The 23,962-nt window shown below is 55.8% G+C and overlaps 2 protein-coding genes across 23 annotated transcripts; both read left to right on the top strand.

The window, feature by feature from the left end:
- The first annotated feature begins 114 nt into the window (after window positions 1–114).
- On the top strand, window positions 115–7,128 carry NSFL1C (NSFL1 cofactor). The gene is made up of 9 exons (XM_048074683.2): window positions 115–275; window positions 724–821; window positions 1,792–1,866; window positions 3,021–3,186; window positions 3,550–3,642; window positions 4,321–4,430; window positions 4,884–5,021; window positions 5,531–5,695; window positions 6,732–7,128. The coding sequence occupies exons 1-9, from the start codon at window positions 174–176 to the stop codon at window positions 6,892–6,894; spliced, it is 1,110 nt and encodes a 369-aa protein (XP_047930640.1). The 5' UTR covers window positions 115–173; the 3' UTR covers window positions 6,895–7,128.
- Window positions 7,129–9,633: 2,505 nt separating this feature from the next.
- On the top strand, window positions 9,634–23,781 carry LOC106049374 (sodium-dependent lysophosphatidylcholine symporter 1-like). Of its 22 annotated transcripts, XM_066978509.1 has the most exons (15): window positions 12,914–15,059; window positions 16,849–16,968; window positions 17,280–17,404; window positions 18,059–18,224; window positions 18,561–18,639; window positions 19,071–19,228; window positions 19,317–19,407; window positions 19,701–19,822; window positions 19,925–20,008; window positions 20,167–20,250; window positions 21,057–21,169; window positions 21,351–21,494; window positions 21,746–21,922; window positions 22,119–22,166; window positions 23,393–23,533. In XM_066978509.1, exons 1-14 carry the CDS (start codon window positions 14,973–14,975, stop codon window positions 22,159–22,161), a joined length of 1,593 nt encoding a protein of 530 aa, XP_066834610.1. In that variant the 5' UTR covers window positions 12,914–14,972; the 3' UTR covers window positions 22,162–22,166; window positions 23,393–23,533. The 22 variants fall into 22 exon arrangements, 20 of the variants coding, with proteins under 20 accessions (XP_066834603.1, XP_066834608.1, XP_066834606.1 ...); XM_066978502.1 differs by lacking the exons at window positions 12,914–15,059; window positions 21,351–21,494 and adding an exon at window positions 9,634–10,866 and having other exon boundaries at window positions 18,059–18,191; window positions 19,322–19,407; window positions 23,400–23,781; XM_066978499.1 differs by lacking the exon at window positions 21,351–21,494 and having other exon boundaries at window positions 16,945–16,968; window positions 18,059–18,191; window positions 19,322–19,407; window positions 23,400–23,781.
- The last annotated feature ends 181 nt before the right edge of the window (window positions 23,782–23,962 follow it).

Below are 23,962 nucleotides of genomic sequence, written 5' to 3'. Positions count from 1 at the left end.
CCCGGCCCGGCCCGGCCCGGCTCGGCTCGGCTCGGCTCGGCTCGGCGCTCCGCCGGTCCGCCGGGGGGCTGCTGTTGTCGGGGCGGGGCGCTCGGCTCCGTTTCCCAGCCGGAGCGCTTTGCGAGCCGTGCCGGGCCGGGCCGTGCCGGGGCGGGTCCCGGCAGCGCGGTAAGATGGCGGCCAGGGAGGAGGCGCTGCGGGAGTTCGTGGCCGTGACGGGCGCCGAGGAGGAGCGGGCGCGGTTCTTCCTCGAGTCGGCCGGCTGGGATCTGCAGGTAGCCCCGGCGGCTCGGGCTTCGCCTCACGCCGAGCCCCGGGCCCGCAGAGGCGGCGGGCCGCGGCCCGCTCACCTCGGGGCTCGCTGAAGGGTCCCCGCTGAAGGGAGGGCTCGGCCCCCGCTCCCCGACCCCCTGGTGGCTTCCCAGCCTCTCCCCCCCCGGCCCCACGGAGCCCCAGTCCGCACCCATGGGTGCTGCGAGGCCGCCGTTTCGGGACAGGAGCGTGCCGTGGTGGTGGCTGCCCTCACGTTAACAAAGCCAAAGGGGAGCCGGCTCTGCCAGGACTTCCAAAGGCACGAATCCCATAAAATGGCTTCAGCGTCGATGTCCCTCGAGAGATCCAACGTGACAGAAGCTTCGGCCGTGGTGTGTGTGTGTGTGTTTGAGGTACCGCTCTGGGCGGGTTGCTGTCGTCCTGGAAAACTCCCGTGGTGTTTCTCTGCAGATCGCGCTCGCCAGTTTCTACGAGGACGGGGGCGATGAGGACATTCTGACCCTTCCCCAGCCGACACCCAGCTCCGTATCCAGAGGCACTGCAGCCAGGTGAGGGGAGAGCTTCAGCTCGTGTTTACCGAGGCCTCGTAAACCTCACAGTGAACATTAATCCCATCAAAACCCACGCTCTGTCTAAAGCACGGGTGCTAGCTATTTATTCAGAAAATCTGCAGTGCTTTTAGATTTGGTTCACTTCGTATGACTCGAGGAATTGTGAAAATAGCCACATTTGTACATCACAAGCACAGGTATTATTCCACAACTGATGTATAGACCAGTCAGAATAATTCGCTTCATCGCTCAGGAAAAGCTTGATTTGTGTTTTGAGGTTAGAAGACAATCGGGCGGTTGGTAACACTTGCATTTAAGCAGGTTGTATATCCACAGGAAAAATGTTTTCTAATTTTGTGTTGTACCTTATCTAACCAGGTTAAGCATTTTATAAAATCAGTTAAATAATTTGCCCTTACCAAATTCCTGAGCTAGGAATTCTCAGACTGAATTTCTCAGTCTCTCAGGGGAACGCTACTTTTAAAGAGAAGGAGTTACTGACTGTATTGTGAAGACAAAGCGCTCTTATTTCAGACTTTGACTAAATTCCATGTTGCCGAAGAACCATTATTTCGCTTTCGACCACAGGAGCGTTGTTGGAGGCTGGCCCTTATTGGGGCCTGGCAGAGCAACCTGTGTTTGTACAGGTTTGGAAATGACTGCTCTCTGAAAGAGGCAACCAAATCCATTACGTGACAGGGAAGATGACAGAGGAGTTACCTCATCTGCTGGGCCTGCAGCCACCTTCCGAGCCTCCTCCAGTGCGCTCGCTGTTGTTTTCGGTTGCTGTGATTGGTACAGATGCCCAAGAACTTTGTTCACCACACGGTTACACCAGCGCTGACCTGTGATCTCATTCAGACCTTAAAAGTAGAGCAGAGTCAACCTAATGCGCTGTGTTCACCAGTTTTTGCGCACGTGGTTGAGCTGTGTCATGAGGCTGACGTACTTTGATTGACTTTTGCAGTGACCATCGAGTAACGTCGTTTAGAGACCTTGTTCATGCACAGGAGGATGATGACGAAGAGGAAGAGGGACAGCGGTAAGTTTTCAGTTAAAGAATTAAAACCCTGCCTTTTTCTGATGGCTTGCTATATGCGTACAGATTCTTTTTCAAAAGCAGACTTAAGCAGGTACGTCATTCCTGTGCAGAAAAATCTCAGGTCTGACACAAAGTTTGATCAGTGCAAATTCTGCATGCGAGCATCTGCTCAGTATAAACACCTGTTTTCATCTCTGACTTGTGCTGTTGAGAGAAAGTCTGAGGTAGGATGTGGGAGCCCTTGCTTCAGAATGGGGAAAAGCCCAAATCATCCTTTGTGTCCCTGGAGAACAGAAATGTGGGAATAATGCAGGGACTGGTTTTTGTTTTGCTTGCCTGTGTTGCTTTGAAGTGCTATTTAAGGAGAATGTAACGGAATGTGGAGGTGGAAAGGAAGAATGTAGGTCCCTTTTTTCAGTGGGGACGTGGCCCACTAGCAGAGAAATCTTCCCCTGTGTCAGCTGCAAGTAGTTGAAAACACTTGAGGTTAACAGGCAAGGTAAATTGAATGGAACTGATGTAACTAAAAGTGGCTCGGTATAGGCAGGCCACCTGGTCTTCTGCACTCAGCTGTGAGCTGTGTATGTGCTGAAAGCCAGCTGGAATCTAATCAACCCAATCTTCCAGAAGTGTTTAATTGCACTTCACTGAGTGTGCGTTCGTTGCTTTCTGCTCAGTCCTGTCCCGTGTGCGCTAAACTTTCAGCACAGAATTAATGCATGCCTTCCCTCAAAATACCAGTTATTTCTTCGGTGAGTAAGGCCGTTTCCTGTAGTCATTGCCTGCCTTCTTCCATCTGAGAGGTCAGAGACTCGCTAAAAGTCTTGTGTGAAGTTAGTAGCCTAGCTGGTACTAGCACTGGGAAGAGCTTTGTCAGTCTAGACTGTATCTCTTTCTAGGTCTGAGAGTTGGTATCATTTCATTACTGCTGATCAGTGGATAACTTTACAATATCCTGTGGCGCAGAGACTTTTTTTTTTTATTTACATCAGTTACTGTAAGTGGCAGATACGCTGGTCATAACTAATATTTGTAGATTCAAACTGTTTCTTTAAGCTGTACAAAAGTGAGCAGCTAAGTCCCGGTATAAAACCGCTGTCTCCTGGAGAAGCAGTGGTCCAGTCTTACCCAGCAGCGGTGTGCTTTCTGTCTAGGTTTTATGCTGGTGGCTCAGAGAGAAGCGGACAGCAGATCGTCGGTCCTCCAAGGAAGAAGAGTCCCAACGAGCTGGTGGAAGATCTCTTCAAAGGAGCGAAGGAGCACGGTGCTGTGGCGGTTGATCGGACAGCCAAAAGCAGCGGCGAGACTAGCAAGCCTAAAGTGAGGAGTGATGAGTTTCTTTTTTTCCCCTCTTTCAGTTGTTTTTTATTGTAATCATCTGTGTGTGGCTCCCGCCGTGACAGCTGTTGGGTACTGTGGAGTCCTCAAACTATCTAAAAAGAGCAGTGAAGCCTGGACTCTGCTGTTAGTGCAGCTCTAGTTCATGTGTCACAGTGGCAAGAAAAGTCACTTTGTTGAGCCATATTTCTGACTGTTCCAAGCTGGTCACTGTGCCCGCAGGATAGCAGATGTTGCTGCTACCCCGAAGCCCTCCCTGTTCCCTCAGAATGGTGTTGGGGAAAGAGAAGCGAGCTGTACTGGGTCTGTGTCACCCTGTAACCTCTTTGCCTGTCTCTCTTACAGCCTTTTGCAGGGGGAGGGTATCGCCTTGGGGCTACTCCAGAGGAAGAGTCTGCCTACGTGGCAGGGGAGAGGAGACAGAGCTCTGTTCAGGATGTGAGTAGCTCTCTGTTCTGTTTTGTAGATGTCACCGGGGGGATTTCTTTGCTATAGCTACAAAGCTTGCGAGCCAGAGGATTATAAAGCTTAACAGTAATTCAGGAGGATGGTAAACCCCACTTCTTGTGGGATTTCTGATTGGGGAAAAAAATAGCTGATACTTGAGACTTGGGTGAGCAGTTTTCTGGTGAACTTCTGGTTAAGAATTTGAGTGTCCTTTAGAAGGATGGGGATCTTTTCTCATTCTCTGTAGTGTGATTATATGGATTGTGAAAAGTACTGTGCAAAGAGCACTGTGCAGTAAAGCTGCTTTATTCATTGAAGAGATGCAGAGCTAACAGCATCAGCACAAGATCCTCCTGTGCTTGGTTTGTGAGCAAATATCCTTGGTGTGAGCTTGGTTTGGGCTCCTTGCCTAACACATGTTTGGTTCTTCAGCCATATTCATCAAAAAAGGGATCTGTGTTGTCACCTTCTAGGAACTGATGCATGACCATTACGTAGCCAGCGCTTCAGGTTTTTTCCTCACTGCTGAATGTAATGATCAAGATGAACCTTGCTGGAATGTTTTCTGCAGCTTGAAATTCCCTGCCAGTCAGCAGCTTTTCTCTTTGTGTCCAGTTATTCTCAGTAAGATGTTTAGTGAGGCTGATTATTGTTTGGGGACTGCTGCAGGTGCATGTTGTACTGAAGCTCTGGAAAAGTGGATTCAGTCTGGACAGCGGAGAACTGAGGAGCTACCAGGATCCATCCAATGCCCAGTTTCTTGATGATATCCGCAGAGGGTAAGTAGCAAGAGGGCAGTGAAAGAATAGCTATGTTTTGAAACACAGGTGTTTGTGGAGTCCAGGTTGCTGAATCAATGGTGCATTTGTCCTGAGCTTTCTTACAAGGGCTAGATTCTAAATGTGTAAACTAAGGGAGGGCAGACTTGAAGACCTACTTTAAATGAATTGGGAAGTGGCGCTGGTTTGTATGGGGCCTTGAGGTTTTGAAGTGAATGAACAGGCTTTCATATTTGGGCAGAGATTTGCTGATATGTCGTGTCACTCCTGGTAAGGGCCAGGGAAAAGTAACCTTTAGCTTGTGTCTGTCAGCGGGGAGGTGTGCACCTGCTTTGTTAGTTAGCAGGAGCGCACAGTAATTCCTGAAATTCCTGTGGCTGTATTGGGTTCTGTGGCAGGTGCTGTCCCTGACTTGCTTTTTCAGGACGGTTCTGTTGGACACTGTCATTGCAGGGAAGTCCCAGCAGAGCTGCGCAGGTTAGCACGAGGCGGACAAGTGAACCTGGATATGGAGGATCACCGTGATGAGGAGTATGTGAAACCTAAAAGTGTCTTCAAAGCTTTTACTGGAGAAGGACAAAAGCTGGGCAGGTGAGAAAACAGCAGCACTGCTCTGCTCTGTGTGCGTGTGTGATGTGGGAAAGTCACTTCAGATTTTTTGTGGGGTGAGCCTACTGACTCCTCTTTCTGAAGAGGAGATACTCGGTGCCTGTGGTATGTGAGGTGTTCCTGTAACAGAGAAAATGGGGCTTGGCTGTGTGTACTGTGGACTCACTCTTTTAGTGGCAGGAAGCAGTTCTCCAGTTTGGAACCACTACAGTGTGCTGGTTGTAATGGTGCTGTTCCTGTGTGGCTGTGCAGAACCAAGATGCGGTGCTATGAGAGGTGATGGTAGGGGTGAAGTTACAGCCAAGTGCTCGCTGACTTGCCAGCTAGCTCGCTGACTTCTGAATTCTCATTTCCAACTTACGCTGGCATCTCTTAGGAGCCCTGGTAGTTGGGCCCAGCGGGCAAGAAGCTCACTGCCTGATTCCTGGCACCCTGCAGCCAGGTGAGTGGTTTGGTTTTTAACAGCTCTCTTTGTGTCTTCCTGTTCTCAGCACTGCACCTCAGGTGTTGGGCACCAGCTCGCCAGCCCAGCAGGCAGAGAATGAAGCCAAAGCCAGTTCTGCCATCACTATTGATGAGTCGGAGCCCGTCACCAACATCCAAATCCGGCTCGCTGATGGTGGGCGACTGGTCCAGAAATTTAATCATAATCACAGGTACAAAGGCAACAGGAAACACAGGTTACTAACTGGGAAGGCCTGAATGACACTGCGAACTGTGCACAGATGGAGCAGATGTTAGAATCCTGACTAGCCTGCTAAAGGGAGCTCTGGGGATCCTTCTGTATAGGTGAATAGGAATAAAATTATTGTGGGGTTTTAAGGCAGATCTTGACTGTCGGAAGGATAGGATTTGCTTTCCAAATAGTGATGGATTGTAGTTAATGATGCTATGTCTGGGAGCTTCAGTATTAACAGCAGAACTTTTGGTAATGTCAGCTATAAGAAAAACTAAAACCAAAACTATTCAAAGGGCATTAGAATCTATCAGATAATTAGGAATTGTTTTGTTATTCTGACTGTCAGCTCATACTTCTGCTGGGCTTTCCCCAGTATTGACTGTAGCACAGAGGCGTGCTCTTAAACGGTTCGGTTCGCTTGGACAAGCTGGCTTACATACCCTACTGATTCATTAGAGTTCTGTCTTAAAGTTCTTCTCACCTACCTTGTCTTGGAGAACGTGGCTATTTGTCCATACTTGTACTTGATTCTCTTATGGAGATAAGAAGAACACTTCAGAAAGTTACAAAAACCTTCCTCTGGGATCAGATGCAGGAAATAGATCCAGTGTCACTGTTGAGACTGCTCTTGGGAGCTGAAATCATCTAGGTTATGCTGTGTGTGGTGGGCACAGCTGCTTATAGCAGCTTAGCATCAAGCAGTTTATTAATCTGTTCGTCTTGAGGGGCTCGAACCCTTCAGTTTCAAAACCACAGAAGCTGGGCAGTGTAAAAGAACACTTTGCTGAGATCCTTTAACCTGTAAAGCAGCTTATTTCATTAAACAGGAGCCTATAGAGAAGTATCGTAAATCACAGAATTGCCTGGCTGGGGTCTCTATTGTTACCTGGAAAGCAAGTGCCACGAGTGCAGGGTTGCAGACTCTGGAAAGGGTGAATTTAGGCTTTTGTTTTGCAATTCTCCGGGATGCTCAATAACAGGATTGCCCTTGTGTGTTTGATCCCTTCGGACAGGATCCGTGACATCCGGCTCTTCATAGTCGATGCCCGGCCAGCAATGGCTGCGACCAGCTTCGTCCTGATGACCACCTTCCCAAATAAAGAGCTGACTGATGAGAACCAAACCCTGAAGGAAGCCAACCTGCTCAACGCTGTCATTGTTCAGCGGTTAACATAAAGGAACCCACCTCTCGCCACACGCCTGCTTGCAGTGCGCATGCGTCGTCTCGTCCTGTGCGTGCACCTGCACCGTGCAAACGCAGGCTCACATCTACTCATAGCTCTGGGTTCTTAGGTCTTGGTTGGACTCTTTTCTCTTTAGTTGCGTTTCCCGTTTTGTTTTGTTTTTTTTTTTTGGTGATGATCAGTGGACTTTAAAATAAATAAATGAAACGAACCCGTTTTGAAAGGAGCTGCAGCCTGTTGTGCCACAAATTCTCCCAGGAGAGTTGAGTTACCTTTGTGGGTTGCATTTCTGTGCTCTTTAGAGGGGAGGAAGGTACAGGGGGAAGGGGGCTCTCAGGGAGCAGTTTCCTTCCATGCCAATCAACTGCTCATCGCAATCTGTTACTCTCCTCCAGGGACTGCTGCAAAGCACTCCCTTTATTTTTGCACATTAAATATAAACTGTACAGGAATGGGTGATCTTATTGGCAGGATGATGGTTACGCTGCTGTAAAAAAAAAAAAAAAAAAACAGCATTGTGGGGGAAATGTTTGTGAAACAGTTATTGCTCGACGTGGAGAAAGCTCTGCATGTGTGCAGGTGCAAAGGTTAGCACTATTCCTGGCCTTTTCTGGAGAGAAAGTCCTGACTTTCCTTTCCTCAGCAGAACTCAGGGGTGTTCGCTGCAGCACCCACCTGCTCTGCCTGCACTTCCTCCAGCAGTCCAGACCGACTGCAGTTTTAATTTGCTGTATTGCATTTCTTTGAGAAATCCAACTTGCTGCTGATTTTTTTTTTTTATTTCAGAGAAGGCACAAAGCTGAATCAGCTTGAACTGACTGAAAGTACAAGGCAAACAGTCTGTCTTACTGGAAAGCAAATTTTATCCTAAGATGAATTATCATTGTGTTGGAAACAGTTCAGGTGAAAAGCTCAAGGCTGTAGTACCCTTTGATTTATTTCCTTTCATCTGCTGAGGACCACATAGCTGAACACCTGGAATTTTCCAGCTTTAGTCTGTCCACTGGTTGTGTTTTGGGCTCAGGTCCCCATTTTTTTTCTTTTCTTTGAACAGAATCCTGCGGGTCAATTCATTGCTCTTAGACTTGAGGGGCTGGTAGCTCTGGCATAGACAGCATCACACGTGCGAGTTGCCATCTAGCGTCATGCCACGGCGCTCTTCCAAAACATGCTTACTGTCCTAGCCCCAGGCTTTGGAGCCGAGCTCGAGAGCTGAGCTGAACCATAGGTATCCAGACGTCAGCCGACTGGGAGCTGCGCTGACACCAGCGGTATCGTATGAAAGGGGCTGGACTGCAGCCGTGCCAAGTGTTACAGCGTGCAGTCCCTCCTGGCTTAGTCACCCTGGAGCCCTGCAGCTCCATCCCCTTCATGCTCTGAACTTCCAGGTCCTCGCCTTGGAGCGAGCGGAGGACAAACTGGGTACGTGCAGTCTGGGGGAGGGCCGGCGGGTTGGGCAGGTTCAGCACGAGAAACTCGCTTGGCTGGATGTATTAATGCAAAACTGCAGGAGCGGGTACCAGACCTTAGCAAGGGCACTTTTATAGCAGTTTCTCAACTGAGAGTTGAATTAACTTACATTTTTCATTACCAAGTGGATATATAACGTGCGAAACAGCATATTTGTAAATTGTGAGAATGATCATTAAAGCCCGCAAAATAGGAAAACGTCGTTTGACCCTTTCTAATAACGGCTACCATCTGTTCTCGTATTTTGGATGATGTGTATGCTGATGTCTACTCTTACTGCTTTGGGTTGCCCTGCTAGCAGGCTTCCCAGTGCTGAGACGTCTCCAGTTAAATGAGATAAAAGGTCTGGGCAGCACTTCTCAAGGTCTTTCCCGACGGGTGAACTCGGGGTTTGCCCACCTGCATCACTCGGCGCTCTGTGTTGTGACCGCTCAGCCATCTGTGTGAGCCAGCACAAGAGAATTCAGGGTGTTTCCCTCACAGCTAAATATAGTCATAATTGCCTCGTGGCAAGACACTCATCTTTAATTGCCTGTCGTCAGAGTTGTCCTGATCCCCATGAGGGCCCTTTTGGGGACATGGGTCAAGGCCTTCGAGTCCTGGACGCGGTGCGCCCCTAGAGCCAGGAGGGAAGCGAGTACGAATCGCTCGACTCCTGTGTCTGCCTCCGTTAGCCGGTGCCATCGGAGGGCTGGGGTGGTGGCGAGCTGGCCTTTGGGGTCTTGGGCTGGACGAGCTGGCCGTGTTGGCACCCCCGAATTAAAGGGGGGTTGGCAGCCGGGCAGCAGCTCAGGTCCCACTGAAGATTTCGTCGCACGGCTTCTGCTCCACGCTGGGGAGGGAGGTTCGCGGCCAGGTTTCCTCTCGCTTCTCTCTGCCAGTGGGCTAAAGCGGTAAATTCGGAGGGACTGCGGGCTTGTCAGCCGCTTCTCTGCCTAGAAAAGCGAATTTCACCCCCGGAGCCGGAGGGTGGCAGTGCTGCAGAGAAGCCGCTCTTCCCCAGCACGGCTCCTGCTGAGAACCTGGCTGCGAGCACCCCGCTGCCTGCGGGGTTGGGGTTAGGGTTAGTGTTGGGGTTAGGGTTAGTGTTGGGGTTAGGGTTAGGGTTAGTGTTGGGGTTAGGGTTAGTGTTGGGGTTAGGGTTAGTGTTGGGGTTAGGGTTAGGGTTAGTGTTGGGGTTAGGGTTAGGGTTAGTGTTAGTGTTGGGGTTAGGGTTAGGGTTAGGGTTAGTGTTGGGGTTAGGGTTAGGGTTCAGCCCCTGGCGCTCCTGGGCCCCCACGAGCCCGGCGGGGATGCTGCTGCCGCCGCCTTCCTCTGGTTCTTGGGTTTTGTTTTGGTAAGCGATGAGCTGCCCTTATCTGCTGGCGAGCAGGGCCAGCTTCGTCCAGCCGAAGTGGTATCAGCAGCCCCGATAGGGCTGTCCGCTCCCAGAGCGGTCGGAGAGCCTGTGGAAACAGCAGGAAGCATCGTGCGTGGGCCCTGCCGCGTTAAACGGGCTCCTAGGAACGTGTTTCAGTACAAAATAAGCTCTAAAGGAAAAAGACGGCTGGGCTTCCCAATGGGGAAGAGGCGCGAGAAGAGGAAAAAAGGGGATGGTGGAACAGGACGCCCTGGTTTTGTGAAGAAGGGCACGAGCAGGGTCGGTTGTCGCTTGTACGTACTCCAGGAAGGTGGATGCTCCCTTCTCACACTCCTGTACTTCGTCATACTGACAGTGAGATGATTTTACTTTCTCTTTAGTAAAATCTCCTTCATAACATTTTTTTTCTTTATTTTAACAGTCATTGGCTGAGATTTGGCTCTTCTAAAACTGACGTTTGCGCCTGTGAAGAAGTGATTTTTTTGTCCTTTGCACCAAGAACTTTTTCACTTCTGGATTTTTTTTTTCTCTAATTATTCCCTCCACGAGGGAGTTTTGCCTGTCTTCCTGGTCTTTCTCACACACACAAAGCAGAGCTCTGCGTCTCATGAAAAATTTCTTTTCAATTTCTGTGCAAGAGGCAGCCCGGTTTTATAATCGTGCTGTCCTGACTGCGGCTGATGCCTTTCCCTGTGCCTGCGGTTTTTGCAGAGTGCTGTACTGGAACAGTTTTCCCTTTCTCAGACTGGTAGCTGTAGGATTTCCTCGTTGTTTTGTTTTCCTTCATACCCAGCTCATTGTTTCCTCCTCTTCCTTTTCACGTCTGTGTTGCTAAGATTTAGTTCCTGTGTTTTCTGATAGCGTTTCCTCTCCGAAGCCTGCTTTGCACAATTTCCTGGGAACGTTGCCTGCTCTCTGTAACGCTGCTTTCGCTGTCGGATGTTTCCTGCTCCGTGTTTCCTGCGTGGTCAGCGGCCCGCCTGCCTCGGAGCTTCTGGCCCAGCGCCTCTGGCCGAGCAGTGCTCAGAGATCTTGGTGTAGCTGCACCCGCTTCTAGGTACAGCTGTGCCTTCAGCTGCTTGTTTGGGTGAAAACACGAACATCACGGCACAACCCAGCTGGCTCGGCTGGCAGGTAAAAGGCAGCAGCAACGAGATAGGGAGCAAGAAATTGCGGTGGGAGCGCCTGCAGCTGGAAGAGGATGGCTGTAAATTTTGGCCTATCTTTTGCTGCTGGTGGTGGTCGTTATAATCTTCGTTTAAGCTTTGCTCCCCATTGCTGGACAACGCTAAATGTTTCCAGGGGGAGGGAGTGACCTGCATTCAATGCCCTGTTCCTGGGTGGGTCCTCAGCTCCCCGACGTGTTTGTTTGGAGGAGCGATTAAAAGGATCTCGGTCTGCTCCCAGGATGTTTTCGGACGTTTGGTCGGGAGCGTTTTCTTCCGAAAGCAGCACTGCCCTGCACGTCCTTTGTTGTCAGGAAAAACAACCTTGCGGTGACGTTTCTTTTGCCTCTGTACTTACAGTGGAAAACTGGCTTGGGGGATTGGTGTCATTGTCACATAAAACGAGACACATGTGGCTTTCTGCAAAGCTCGCCACCGCGGGGGGAGGCTGCGATGGCTCCGTTAGGTCCCTGGGCAGGAGCTGGTGTTCCAGTTCGCTGCTCCAGGCAGACCTGTGCCAAGAACTGCTTTGGGGAGCAGGAGAGCGCTGTCCCCTCGCAGCCTCTGAACGGTCTCGTTTCTGTTCCTGAACCAGAACACTGACGGATGGAGACTGGTAATTTTAAGCGACAGGTCTCATTAGGCAGCGAGGTTATTTTTCTTACCAGGCCGTGGGCTTCCACCGGTGCTCGTACCGTAAGCACCCAAGCAGGCGCTGCCAGCCGTGCCCGTGGTGTGGTTCCCTGCCGTCCCGGCCGTGTCCCCAGAGGACAGGGACAGCCCTTCATCTCCTCTCGTGCTTTACGCCTCGATCCAGGCTTCTCGGAGCCTCGCACTTCGTTACCCGTCCTGCAGGCACAGCAGCAATGAACGCGTGCGTGTGCTCTCGGTGGGGGCGAACCGTTGCACGCACTTGCTGAATGGTGCGGAGCAGGGTGCTCATGTTAATGAGGCGAGGCCGTCCTGCTGGCTTCGGGGTTTTTTGGGGCACATTCATTTTACTTCAGGAAGGAGAAAAGCCTGAGGTTAGTTGGCTTTAGGTGAGGGTTCGGCTGCAGCTCCTGTTCTTGCTCCGGTAACTCAGGTGTGTGCTGCTCTGCAGGGCAAAACGGCTCCGGGAGCGTCTCGTGGGGTGCCCGGCTGGGGGCTTCTGTGCCCGCGGGGCTCCTGCCGCCGTGCCAGCTGCAGGAGGAATCAAACACGAGCTGCCCAAAGCAAGGGAGCTGCCTTGGGGTGGTCGGGTTGGCAGCAGGAGCCCGTGGAGCTGAGCGGAGCTGGGAAGGGAGACCCGTCCTCAGTACCTACCGGCGGAAGGTTTTCCAAATGAAGCCCACGTTTCCCAATTACGCACTTACACAGAGAGTGGAGTATTGCTAATCGTGCAGTAGGCCCACGTCTTTGGCAGCTGAACAGCTCCTGTGTCAAGCACCTCTCAATTTACTGATTTATCCTTTTTTTTTTCTGACTTATTTACCGCGTTCCTAAATACTTACCTTACTCGCCGTTCTGTCTTGCCTGCGCTGAGCCTGCCTCGCAGTGCAGGGAGCTCCTGAATAGGTTCCAGATGGAACTGGCTTCAGCCTTTTTCTTTTTTTTTTTTTTTCTTCAATGGAGCTGCCTTGCCTGAGCGGCCCCTCTCCAGGTCATAGCACCCTGCAAAAAGCTGTTTAACCAGCAGAGCTTGGCTTGGGGTTGTCTGAATCATGCATTCCTGGGCCCTGGGATGCCGTCAGAGATAAGATCTCATGCTTCTGCAGTGGGGATCGTGGTGCTGGGGAAGGGACCTTTCCCTTGCAGCGAGTAACTTCCAGCACGACCCCGTTCCTTCAGCCGCAGAGCTCTGGCTTCTCTCGGCACAGGGCTCCGAGTTTTTGCGCAACGCAAAAAGGGTGCAGCTGCAGCACTGCTGACTTCTCTCCCTACTCCCTCCAAGCCTATTCCTAAGCAAAAGATCGGTGTAGAGATGGGAAAGGCATCGTCCTTTTGCTCCAGGACCCTTGGTGCGCACGGTGAGCTCGCTGGGTCGGGTTTTGGGCTTTGGTGCACGGCGTTGTCGGAGAGCTTACTGCCTGCAGCAGCCCGTTAACGGCCGGGGAGGTGGGTGCTGTGCTCTGAAATCTGCCTCTCCGGCACAAAGCTGAGCCACGCTCTTAACGCAGAGGCAGGATGAGAGCTCCCCGTGCTGCACCAGCCATCAGGACGTGCTGTCTAGACGAGATGGGTAACGCCGTCTTGCACAAGGCACCGAGCAACAGGAAAAAGGGCTTTGGGAGGATCTGAGCAGAGCAAAAATAAAGCTTTCCTGTGCCGAAGAGAATTGTGCTCTGAAACAGCCAGGGAGCAATAGACACAGCTACTCTGGGAGGTGGCTTGGTCAGCCGCTGGCTTTCTGGTGCGTGTGCAGAAAATGCAGCTATTTGCACCTGGGGAGTAAATGAGTGCCAAAGAGCCAGAGGATTAAGTGCCGAGTACAATTGCAAAAGGTTCCTTGTCTCTGTCCAAATGTAGGTTTGCATACCGAGCGGGTACAAAATGGCCTAGAAAAAAAAATAATAAAATCCAGGCTTTTATGTTTCCTTCTGAGTTTCCCCTTTCCTCTTGGGTGGGTAGAGATGTATTTTGCTTTCTTATGGAGATGTGTGCTCAGATATGCTGGTGGGAGACAGCGATTTGGCTCCCACTGTACTGGCTGTGGTCCAGCGCCAGTGATATTTGTTATCTGAGATGTCAGTAAAATAGCAGTGAAAAGAGATGCCGCTGACTCAGTTGTGCTGCGGCTTATTAACCAAGTTCTGACTCAGCCTGCAAAATTCATATTTTATTTTTTTTAGAAACCCCCGCTGGACAAGGCAAGGCTGAGCTGGAGATGATGCTTTTTAATGTATTTATTTTTTTAACAGCGTGTTGATGAGCCTCGCAGAAGGGGTGCTTGCGTTCACCTTGGGAAGGGCTCTTGGTGCCCTGGGCAGGAGCAGGGAGAGGATCCTGCGACCGATCCGGAGCAGCATTTGTAAAGAGCTGACTGCTGAGAGCGGGTGGCCGAGCACAAGGCTAGGGGGTGGCGTGTGGTGGGACCCCCCCCCCGTCCTGCCCGCCCGCTGCTGCCCGCCTCCTCGAGCTGATTTCTGCCTTCTCCTGCCAGGCTGTGCGCTGCGAGCGCTCCCACGCAGCCCCCGGGCTCCTGCCGCTCCTAATGCAGGAGTAATTTTTGGCTGTAGCACCGAGGCTGCTGGGCTCCGCGGGCTGCGAAGGGGGCTGTGAAAGGTGCCGAAGAAAAAGCAAATTTCTCCTCGCTGGGCTCAAATTATGCTGTGTGGGGTGTGCATTGCCGTGGGAGATCTCCCAGGAGCTCAGACTGAAAGAGGCTGATAATTACTGATCTCGCTTGGTAGAGAAAGGAAAACGCATCCCACGCCGCCTGCTCTGCGGCATTGTCCTGGGCTAGGGCAGTGCCAACATCTTGCACCTGTTAAGGAGAGGGCAAAGAGAGGGGATGAGGGTGGTGCAGCCCTGGATAAGAAGCCAGAGCTGGGCTCCTGCTCTTGCTGGAGCCCCCGGGGGAAAGGAGCTTTGCTGGGGAGCAACTTGGGGCAAGAACCTCCCCGGTCCTGCTGCGCTCTCCCCGCTTTCCTTGCCCGTGCTGGGCTTTGCGTGCTGGTGCTTGCTGCTGCTGTGGTTGGAGCAGCTCCTGGGATGGATTGGAGCTTGGGCAAGTGCCTCTTCCTCCATACCCCGAGATCTCGGTGTGGCAGCAGCCCTGGGACAGGGAGAAGGTGCCAGACCCTGTCTGACGGTTGAAGAGCACCAGATTTCTCCATATGGCTGCGGAAATCCTGGGAGCTACTGTCCCGCCGCCGCATGGGCAGGCTCCGGCCACGCTCCTCCCTCGGTGCCTCTCGCTTCTCCTCCATCGGCCCCCCCCGGGGGCCTCTCAGATGTTGCATCTTCCCTTGCCAAACCTCCATCGCGCTCTGATCAGTGCCTGCGGTGCGCTCCTCGCCGCCTTCTTCCTCTCCCCGCGCGAGGAAGCCTCTGCGCCGCCGCTGCCGCCACGCGCGGGCGAAGGACGGGGTCATGCTTCCCGGCGCTCGCGGAGATGCTGAGGTGCCCGGGCCGGACCGGGAGGGAGCAGTCCCTCAGGGGAGAGCGTCCCACGGCGAGGTAGGAGCGGTGGCCCTGGGGTGTTGTGGCCTCACGCGCGGGAACGCGTCTCACACGTGCACGCCAACCCTCGCGAGCGCAGGCACCCACGCAGCGCCGCACGGCTCGAGCAGCCGCGGGCTGCGGGGGTGTTTCGGAGCGTTTTATGACTCAAGCTTGGGGAGGTGTTGTTAGAGCAAGGCTCTGCCTGGCGCTGCTGCTGCTGCTGCTGCTGCTGGCTTTCCAGAGAAACGGGCAGAGACGTGCGGGGCGCCCCCCGACCTGCGGAGAGCGTCAAGGGAACAAAAGCTGCCGCGGAACCGAGAGAAATGCCTTTGTGGTTTTAGACGCTGAGCTGCTGCGGAAATGGTGTGGTGGAGGAACAAGTGCTGCTCGGCAGTGGTGCAAGCCTCGTGCTGCAGCCGTCCCCGCGGGATGAGGCTGGAGCCTGGCAGGGAGCAGGGGCCGTGGGGGCCAGCGGGTGCAGGAAGGGGCCGGTACCCCCGGCAGGCACAGCGGTGTCAGTGCTTTTTTCCACGGCACGAGCTGCAGAGGACCTGCTGGTAACTGCTGCACGAGGGGAAGGCGCTTGGGGCCTCCTGGAATGCTGCTCCTGGGGTCTAGGCTGTGTTTTTGGGGGCTGCCCCCGAGCACCGCTGCGCGGAGCTCCGTCGCCCCATGGGGACAGCGGTCAGTGCACTGCTGTCAGCATCGCAGCGAGCCCGCGTGGGCTGGGGAGCTGCAGCTGCCCTCTCACCCCGCGGGGACCGAGGGCACGTGGGAACGAAGCGATCCCTGGCTTCATTCCCCTCTGACCCCGCCGCTGGCGTGACCCCGCGGTCTGCAGTTCCATCCAGCCTCGTCCAGCTGCCTCCGAGCCAAGCTCTGGTCCCTTGTCACGCTCAGCTCCTGCTGCAGGAGCCCGCGGCCTTTTGTAGCCACGGCTGGACAAGGCCAGCACCGCCCTGATGGCACTGGAGCTGCTCGGTGCCTTGGGAGAGCCTGAAACGTGCTGTCAGCCGGGAACCTGAGGCCCCAATGAGTGTGCTCACCCCAAGACAGCCTGCGGTGGGGCTGGATGTCAGCTCAGGCGCCTGCGCTGCACCCCAACGCTGCTCCCCTGGGCACAATGGGATGGCCACTGGCAGCGGTTCGCTCATGAGCGCTGAGCAGAAAGCCGAGCCCGGGCCGGCTGCCCGCTCCCCATGGTGTCGCCCCATATCCCGCTGCGTGCTCCTGCTCCGTGCCGTGTCACCCCACGTCCCGCTACGTGCTCCTTGTGGTGTCGCCCCGTGTCCCGCTGCGTGCTCCTGCTCCCCGCGGTGCAGAGCGCGCGGCGCCGGGCAGCAGCTCCACGTCGGGGCTGGAGGCTGCCGCTGGGAGCTTGCCAGGTCCTTGAGGCTTGGTGCGGTATTTACTAACGCTAAGCACGTCCAAATAAAATAGAGGCTTTGCCATCTGCCCTTTTGCCGCGCACTGAAACGTTCCCCGTGCTTCCCCTGCTGACCCATGGGGATCCCCGGATCCTGGCCCTTGCAGCCGGTCTCTGCGTGGATGGCCTCTGCCACAGCCGCTGGCAGCGTGGTACCATTTCTACTTCTTCATACTGAAGAATTCAAACCACTGAATTGTGGCTCAACGGGAGAGGAAAGGACAGTGTCAGGCTAGGAAGGGTGGTCTGGGGGCTAGGACATGGCGCGGGGTCTCAGCTGGCCTCGGGGGGCCCAGCGGGTGGGGTGAGCAGCGATAAGCGTCACCCAGGGACGCGTCGTGCCTCGGGTGGGCTCCTTCCCCCGTGTCTCGGTCGCAGGAGAAGCCAGGACTGCCGCTGTGCAGGAAGCTCTGCTATGCCATCGGGGGCATCCCCTACCAGATGACAGGCAACGCCCTGGGGTTTTTCCTCCAGATCTTCCTGCTGGACGTCGTGCAGGTGAGCGCAGCGTGCGACGGGGTGATCTGCGAAGGGGCTTAGCGTAAACCCAGCAGGCTGGCGCAAGGGTAGAGTTCGGTAGGTGTCCAAAGCCCCTGGAAATGCTCTTCAGAATTGGGCGTTCAAAACGAATCGCGATTTCTTGATGCAAATACCGTTGGTGGGCACGCGGGAGGTGTTTCCAGGCCATTCCAGCGCTTGAAGCGGTCTCCAGGGGATGCTGGCTGGAGCGAGCTGCGTCGTGCTGACTGCTCACAGCTTTCCACCACGACTTTTTTCTCTTTTGAGCGTTTGTTTCCCCCCCCCCCCAGCTGGAGCCCTTCCACGCCTCTCTGATCCTTTTCCTCGGAAGAGCCTGGGACGCGGTTACTGACCCTGCTGTTGGCTTCCTGGTCAGCAAGAGCCCGAGGAGAAAATACGGCAAGCTGATCCCGTGGTGAGCGTCCGTGCGGCGCCTCAGGGGGGATTTGGGGCTCAAAATCCTCCCAGGGAGGCAGCTGGGATGCTGCTCTGAGAGTTTAACGCGGCTGGGGCTTAGGGAGAACTACAGAAGCCGAACATCCCCAGGCGCTGAAGATAACGCACCTCGCGGTGGGTCCGTGTGTCGCCGCAGTGACAGGAGGAGCGCGCTGCACACTTGTGTGCTCGCTGATGCCCCGAGGCCTGACGTGTTTCAGGCTGTGGTGTTTGGTGCCCCGGGAGCCCTGCGGGGGCACACGCAGGTTTTGGCAGTCGGGCTGTGCCAGGAGCTCCCCACCAGGCGCTATCCACGAGCAGATCTTGCCCACAGAAGGGTTCTGCTGCAGGGCGAGCGAGGACTTCAGGTGTTTCAGCAGGAGAATAAGAAGCTGTGAACAACTCGGGCATCGCTCTTTCTGGCAGTGTTTTTGTTTTCCCCTCTCTCCTCCTCCCAGCCCGAGTGACGGAGGTGCCCTCGAGCAGAGCTGCCCCTCGCAGGTCCCCATCCCGCAGCAGCCGGGCTGCGGCTTGGAAGCTGGGGGCAAGGCTGGGCTGCGCAGCTCCGCTTGTGCAATGGGAAGTCTGCCCGCTTATCTGGAGGCACATCTGACCAGCTCTGCTTCCTCCCCAGGATTGCGTGCTCCATGCCGTTCGGGGTGCTCTGCTACTGCATGATGTGGTCCACCCTCGCGGACGGCGCCCCCGTCTCCCTGAAATTCCTGTGGTACCTGTTCACGTACAACTTCTTCCAGATTTGCATGACCGTAAGGAACACGGTTCCTTCCTGGGGCTGTCGCGTACATCATCCTCTGCTGCGGGGAGTGGGCACGGTCAGCTGGGGTGTCCCGGCCCCAGCCTCTGCCGCAAGGGACCTGGAGCTGGGCATGGGAGAGCGTTAGTTGGGGAGCAGGCGAGAGATGGGGAAACGGAGCGGTGCATTTTAATGCTGGGACTTCAGCTGGGCCGCCTGCCTACGGTGATACAAACCCCTCCATCGCTGCTTTGTTGGAAAAGCAAGTCACAGAAGACGAGGGTGAAAAGCCACCCGAGAGCGGGGGCGTGTGGACGGGGCGGGTTATGGCTGTGAAGCAGGGAAGCAGCAGCCGGAGCTGAGTGCACGGTGCTCTCCCTAGTGCTACCACGTGCCCTACTCTTCCCTGACAATGTTCCTGGGAGGAACCCAGAGAGACCGAGACTCGGCCACCGCCTACAGTAAGTGTCCGTGTCCCCACAGCCCGGGCTGCCTGCGCTCCTGGGAGACCCTACCAGGAGCAGAGGGGAAGGAGTTCCTCTGGCTTTGAACAAGCTACACAGTAGGTGGGGTGAACCAGGGATGCGATGAGACCAGCGTGGTCTTCTGCAAAGGATTTACCTGCAGAAGCCTTTCCTAGGTGTGTGTCATCCCTAGGGGGCCCAGGACCCAGATCTATTGATGCGTTATTAGGAATCATAATAATGCCGGAGCCAAGGGGGGGGGGGGGAAAAAATCAGAGCAGGTAGAAACAGCAGGTCTCTTCTCCTCCTGGGACAGCTGTGGATGTTGGTGCCTCCAATTCCATCCCCAAAGCTGGTCTGTGGTCCTGAGGGCTGTGTCCCAGCAGCCAGGGCGTGGGGCTGAGGTCCCTCTCCTGGCCGCCCGGCAGGAATGGGGATGGAGGTGTTCAGCACGCTGCTCGGCTCAGGAATCCAGGGGCAGATGGTGGGCGCTTACCACGGCCGCATGACGAACGGCTGCTCCTTCGGGAACGGGACCCTGCCCAACAGCAGCACCCCCGGCCTCGCGGGCTCGCTGGAGGGCACGGTAAGGCCGGTCCCGGCGCGGGGCAGGCGCCGCTGGCTGCGCCGCGTGCGGTACCCGCGGTGCCACCGCGCTGCCTCCCGCTTTCCAGCGCAGAGCCTACGTGTCTGCCTCCCTGGTCCTGGGCTCGATCTACTGCCTCTCCTGTCTGATTCTCGTCTTCGGGGTCAGGGAGCAGCCGGGTGAGTCCGCGCGGGTGCGGTTGGGAGGGCGCCCACGGCAGCAGGTGGCGAGGGTGGATTGCAGAGGTTCTGGGTCCCTGCGGGGGGGAGCAGGGCCAGGCTGAGTGCAGACTGCAGAGAAGCAAAATCCTGCATGCAGCTGACACCTCTGTGGTCGTCTCCGCACCGAGATGTCAGACTCCAGCTCCTCGCCCAGCTGAGCTGCACCCAGACACGGGGGCATGCTCCCCCTGTGCCTCCCATCCCCATGCGTGTCACGACAGCCCCCGTGCAACCCCACTGTCTCTCCCCAGGGCCCCTCAGCCCCCTGGGGAAGGCTGGGCTGCCTTTCATGAGCTGCCTGAGGACGATCGTGGGACACAAGCCCTACACCCAGCTGCTCTGTGGCTTCCTCTTCGCGTCCCTGGCCTTCCAGGTGCGAGAGCTGCCTCGGCAGGAGGAGAGCTCGGGGGTGAGATGTCCGCGCACGCTATCACGGCAGCAGGACCCTACGAATGTCCCCGTGTCGCCTTCCCAGGTCATGCAGGGGATTTTTGCTTTCTTCTGTACTCACGCCGCGGGGCTGGCCGGGAAGTTCCAGCACTTGGTGCTCATCATGCTGGTAAGCGGGAGCCAGCCCTTCCCGGTGGGGGGGCTGATCCCTGCGTCGCCCCACGGCCCTCAGCACCGCTGCTCCTGCCCGTCTGCGAGGATGTCGCCAGGACAGAGACCGGCGGTCCTCGGGGACATTGCTGAGTCTCCCCTTTGGTTCCTCCTTAGGTCACAGCTTCCCTCTCTATCCCCTTCTGGCAGTGGTTTTTGGGGAGATTTGGGAAGAAGACGGCAGTGACCTTGGGCCTGGCGGTGAGTTTGCCCCCGGTCGTGGCTGTGGATTGAGGAGCCGTGTCCTGGCTGCTCGCGCTGCCTGGGGAGCGGGGCTGGCTGCCCGTGGCGGGGGGACAAAAGGGGGCCCAAACGCAGCTGCCTCTGCACGGGGCGCAGGCCAGCAGCCGGCTGCAGCTCTGCCTTTCCTCGTTGCCGCGTGCAGGGAGGCTGAGGGACCGTCCCTGGGACACTGGGGAGATTTTTTAGTGTGTGTAATCACCCAACCAAGAGCTCAGGCTCTGAGCTGTGGATCTGGCGAGCAGCGTGTGCTCGGGTGCTGTCCTGATGGGTGCTGCGTGCACCCAAACAGCAGCCCCGGGGCCCGTTCCCAGGACCTCACATGCCTGCCACAAGCAACGCGAGCCCTGCGGGGCGATGCAGGGCAGGGGGGCTGCGCACCGGGCACAGCAGAGGCAGGGAGGCATCCTGCTCGTCGGGCACGTCCCAGCTGCTGCCTGGCTCTGCAAGCCAGCAAGAAATCCCATTTGGCTTTTTTTCAACATCAAGCGCCCAAATCCCGTATCCCCAGACGCCTTCCTTGCAGGCACTTGGTTCAACCACAGCACATCCAGCACCAGCGCAGCAGCCCCGTTGCCCTCTCTCAGACCCCCTCTGTACCCACGAGGACAGCTTTGCTGCTGCTTTTGCAGCCTGCCCGGGGCCTTCAGCAGCTCCCATCACAAAATGCATGGGGCAGGGGCAGCGTGGCTCGAGGTTCGGCAGGGCCGTGAGCAGCAGAAAGCGCTCACGTGCTTTTGTTTCTCCTCTTCCTCTCGCTTCCCCAGCTGATCATCCCGGCCCTGGTGGCCATCACCCAGGTGAGCCACAACTTCCCGGCCTTCGTCCTCCTGATGGTGGTGGCAGGCTGCAGCTCGGCCGTGCTCTACCTCCTGCCCTGGTGAGCGGGGGCACCTCCGGGCTCGGCTGGGGGGCTGTTGGGAATCAGCTGTTGGTTTCCAGAGTGCCTTCTGCAAGGGATTTCCCTCTCTGCTGCCTGGAGAGCTCTGGGAGAGGCGGCGGCCGAGCTCTGGCAGTGCCGTGGGTCTCACCGACACGTCCGCGGGGCTGTCTGCACCCAGGTCCATGCTGCCCGATGCAGTGGATGACTTCATGCTGAGGAACCCCAACTGCCTCAACCTGGAGGCTCTCTTCTACTCCTTCTACGTCTTCTTCAACAAGTTTGCAGGCGGCCTCGCCGTGGGGATATCGACGCTGGGTTTACAGTAAGCCCCCACCAAGCACCACCTCCCCCCGGTTTTGTCAGCCCAGCGGAGTTTTCTGGAATATCCGAGAGGAGATGCTGGGCTAGGAATTGCAGGGGTACCCAAATTTGCCTTCCCAACATAGGAAAGGAGCAGAAAGGAGAGGGAATTCCCCCAAACTGGCCCTTCAATAGAGCCTCTAGAGGAGAGCACCAGAGGTGCACGCTTGCCTTTGTGCAGGGGCCTGGTGGGGAAGGAAAAATGTTCTTTAGTTTTGCAGGTTACCGCACCGGAGACTGCACGTACAACCCCACCGTCGCCCTCGCCCTGAAGCTTCTCATGGCCCCGGTCCCAATCATCCTGCTGCTCATCGCCATAACCATCTTCTGCCTCCATCCCATCAACGAGGAGCGGAGGAAGCAGATGAGGATGGAGCTGGAGGCGATGGGGTAAGTTCGAGCTCCCTGAAGGAGCCGGGGCACGGGGCGTTAGGCTGGGTGCCTGCGTCGGTCCCAGCCCCGCAGAAGTTGGGTGCAGGGGAAGGACCGCGCGTGTCCAGCTCGCTGGGGGTGTCTTCCCAAGGGTTTTAGGGTTATTTCGGGGGCCGCTTCCAGGTTTCACGAGCGCTCGTGTTCCTTTTAACAGGCGTCAGGCGCGGCGTGGCAGCTCAGACCACCACCAGGGCTGAATCGGGTGAGCTCACCGGGACGGACGTGGGTTTGCTGTGCTGTCAGGATGTGCTGGTGTCGGGGATTTGCTGTGCTGTCAGGATGTGCTGGTGTCGGGGAAAGCCGTCGTTTCCTGTTGTTTCCCATTTCCACGTCCCAAAGGCCAGGCTGGCAGGGGTCCTGCTGCAGCCCCAGCCCTGCCACCGTGCGTGCTCCGGCGCTCGGCCTCGCCGGTCTTCCTGCAGGTCCCAACAGATCTGGGCAAGATCCGTGCTCTGATCCGCGCTCTCCTTCTGCTGTGCGGGGGAGAAGGGGGCCCCGCCAGCCTCACCACGATGCTCAAACGCGCTGCATTGAGGAGGTGGCGCCTAAATATGTGGGAAAGCCTGCAGAAAGACCACGGGGGTTGTTTTTGAGGGGAAACTCAATTTTTAGGGAAAATACCACCTGGATAGTGCGTCTCTTTGTGCTTAGGCTGCCCTTTTATGGGGAAAGGTTTACAATTTCTGTGAACGTGGGTGAAGTTCAAGCCAGGAGTATAAAGCTCGTGCAGGAGCGATGATATTGGGTGGAAGGCAGCCGTGCCTGCCCGAGCCTCGACAGCTGAGTCACCGCCGGGAAACGGGGAGCTGCTCGGTGCGGGAGGCTGCAGCAGCGGGCTGTGAAGCCTCGGGTCTGGCAGCTGTGGGGGCTCCTGGCAGCCTGTCCCCCCTCGTCCCACGTCGGGAGGTTATGGCAGAAGTGTCGAACGGGTGTCAGGAGCAGCTGAGCGGCTTTTAAATCGGAGCCCACAGCCACATCTCCCCCAGCAGCATCTCGCGAGCGCTTCTCGGCACCCCCACGTCTCTCCTGGCAACAGTGAGGGGGCAGCAGGGGGAGAGCAGGATCGGCCCTCCCGCTGCCGGCACCAGAGCTCGGCTCAGCATCGCGCCGAGGCAGCGGGAGAGGCCGGTTATTTTTAGGGCTAGAGCTGCGTCTGACCGCTGGTTGACCTTGCAGCTCTCCGGTCTGGTGCACACTGGCAGGATCCGAGCAAATTACTCCCCAGTTGGGCGCTGAATTAATTTGAAGCCTCGAGCCTCGCGGCACAGCTTCGCGATGGGTGGGGGAGATCGTGTTTTAGAGATGCGTCAGGGCATCTGCAGGATCACCACGGCGGTCCAGATTCAGAGTAATTTCTCAGAAGCACAAAGTGCTTCCTTTTTTGCCTTTTTTTTTTTAACTTTTTTGTTTTTTGTTTTTTTTTTGGAGTGTGAAGGTTGCTTCTTGCGAGTGCCCGAGTCCATGGTCGGGTGCTGGAATGTGCTGCCCTCTGCCACCACGTTGCTTTCAGCCTCGCTGCCTGCAGATTGACGAACGAGCAAGAGCCTTTGAACAACGAGGCAACACTCCGCTTGCTGGGGTTTTAAAGTCCCGCAGCAGGCATGAATTACGTTCAAATTACGTTCCTTGGGCCAGAGGCGTGGGCTGATGGGGGGCTCCCACCCTGCAGCACGTGCCGGCAGCGGGCTCCAGGCTCCTGCAGCACCGGACCCAACGCGGTGCGGAGCTGGGAGCGGCTGCTGGCCTCTGTGGTGCTTGTTGTATGTATACCAAAAAACGTCTTTTATTTTTTATGCTATTAAATCTGAGTGATCACGCTTTTCCCTCCTGGTCTTTATTCCTCTGATTCCAGCTGATCCAAAGGGCAGGGAGAGCTTAGAGCAGAATTTATTTATTTTTTTGGGGGGGGCTGTTGTGCTTTTCCCCAGAGTTCAAACACCAGAATCTGACCTGAGCCTTCCCTTGCTCTGGACCAGCTGGGCCCTGAACAGCAAGGGC

Source organism: Anser cygnoides, chromosome 16, assembly GCF_040182565.1.
Source record: "Anser cygnoides isolate HZ-2024a breed goose chromosome 16, Taihu_goose_T2T_genome, whole genome shotgun sequence".
Classification (NCBI taxonomy): domain Eukaryota; kingdom Metazoa; phylum Chordata; class Aves; order Anseriformes; family Anatidae; genus Anser; species Anser cygnoides.
The sequence above is the reverse complement of the archived record's forward strand: the minus strand, read 5'-3'. Positions and strand labels throughout refer to the sequence as shown.

Excerpts from the sequence above, each read along its gene's own strand:
- NSFL1C (XM_048074683.2), top strand. The coding sequence starts at position 174 with ATGGCGGCCAGGGAGGAGGCGCTGCGGGAGTTCGTGGCCGTGACGGGC. Across the intron at positions 822-1,791 it reads TCCAGAGGCACTGCAGCCAG|TGACCATCGAGTAACGTCGT; the intron begins GTGAGGGGAGAG and ends TGACTTTTGCAG. Across the intron at positions 3,643-4,320 it reads GACAGAGCTCTGTTCAGGAT|GTGCATGTTGTACTGAAGCT; the intron begins GTGAGTAGCTCT and ends GGACTGCTGCAG.
- LOC106049374 (XM_066978491.1), top strand. The coding sequence starts at position 14,392 with ATGAGGGTGGTGCAGCCCTGGATAAGAAGCCAGAGCTGGGCTCCTGCT. Across the intron at positions 18,192-18,560 it reads TCTTCCAGATTTGCATGACC|TGCTACCACGTGCCCTACTC; the intron begins GTAAGGAACACG and ends TGCTCTCCCTAG. Across the intron at positions 19,229-19,321 it reads CGGGCTCGCTGGAGGGCACG|AGCCTACGTGTCTGCCTCCC; the intron begins GTAAGGCCGGTC and ends TTTCCAGCGCAG.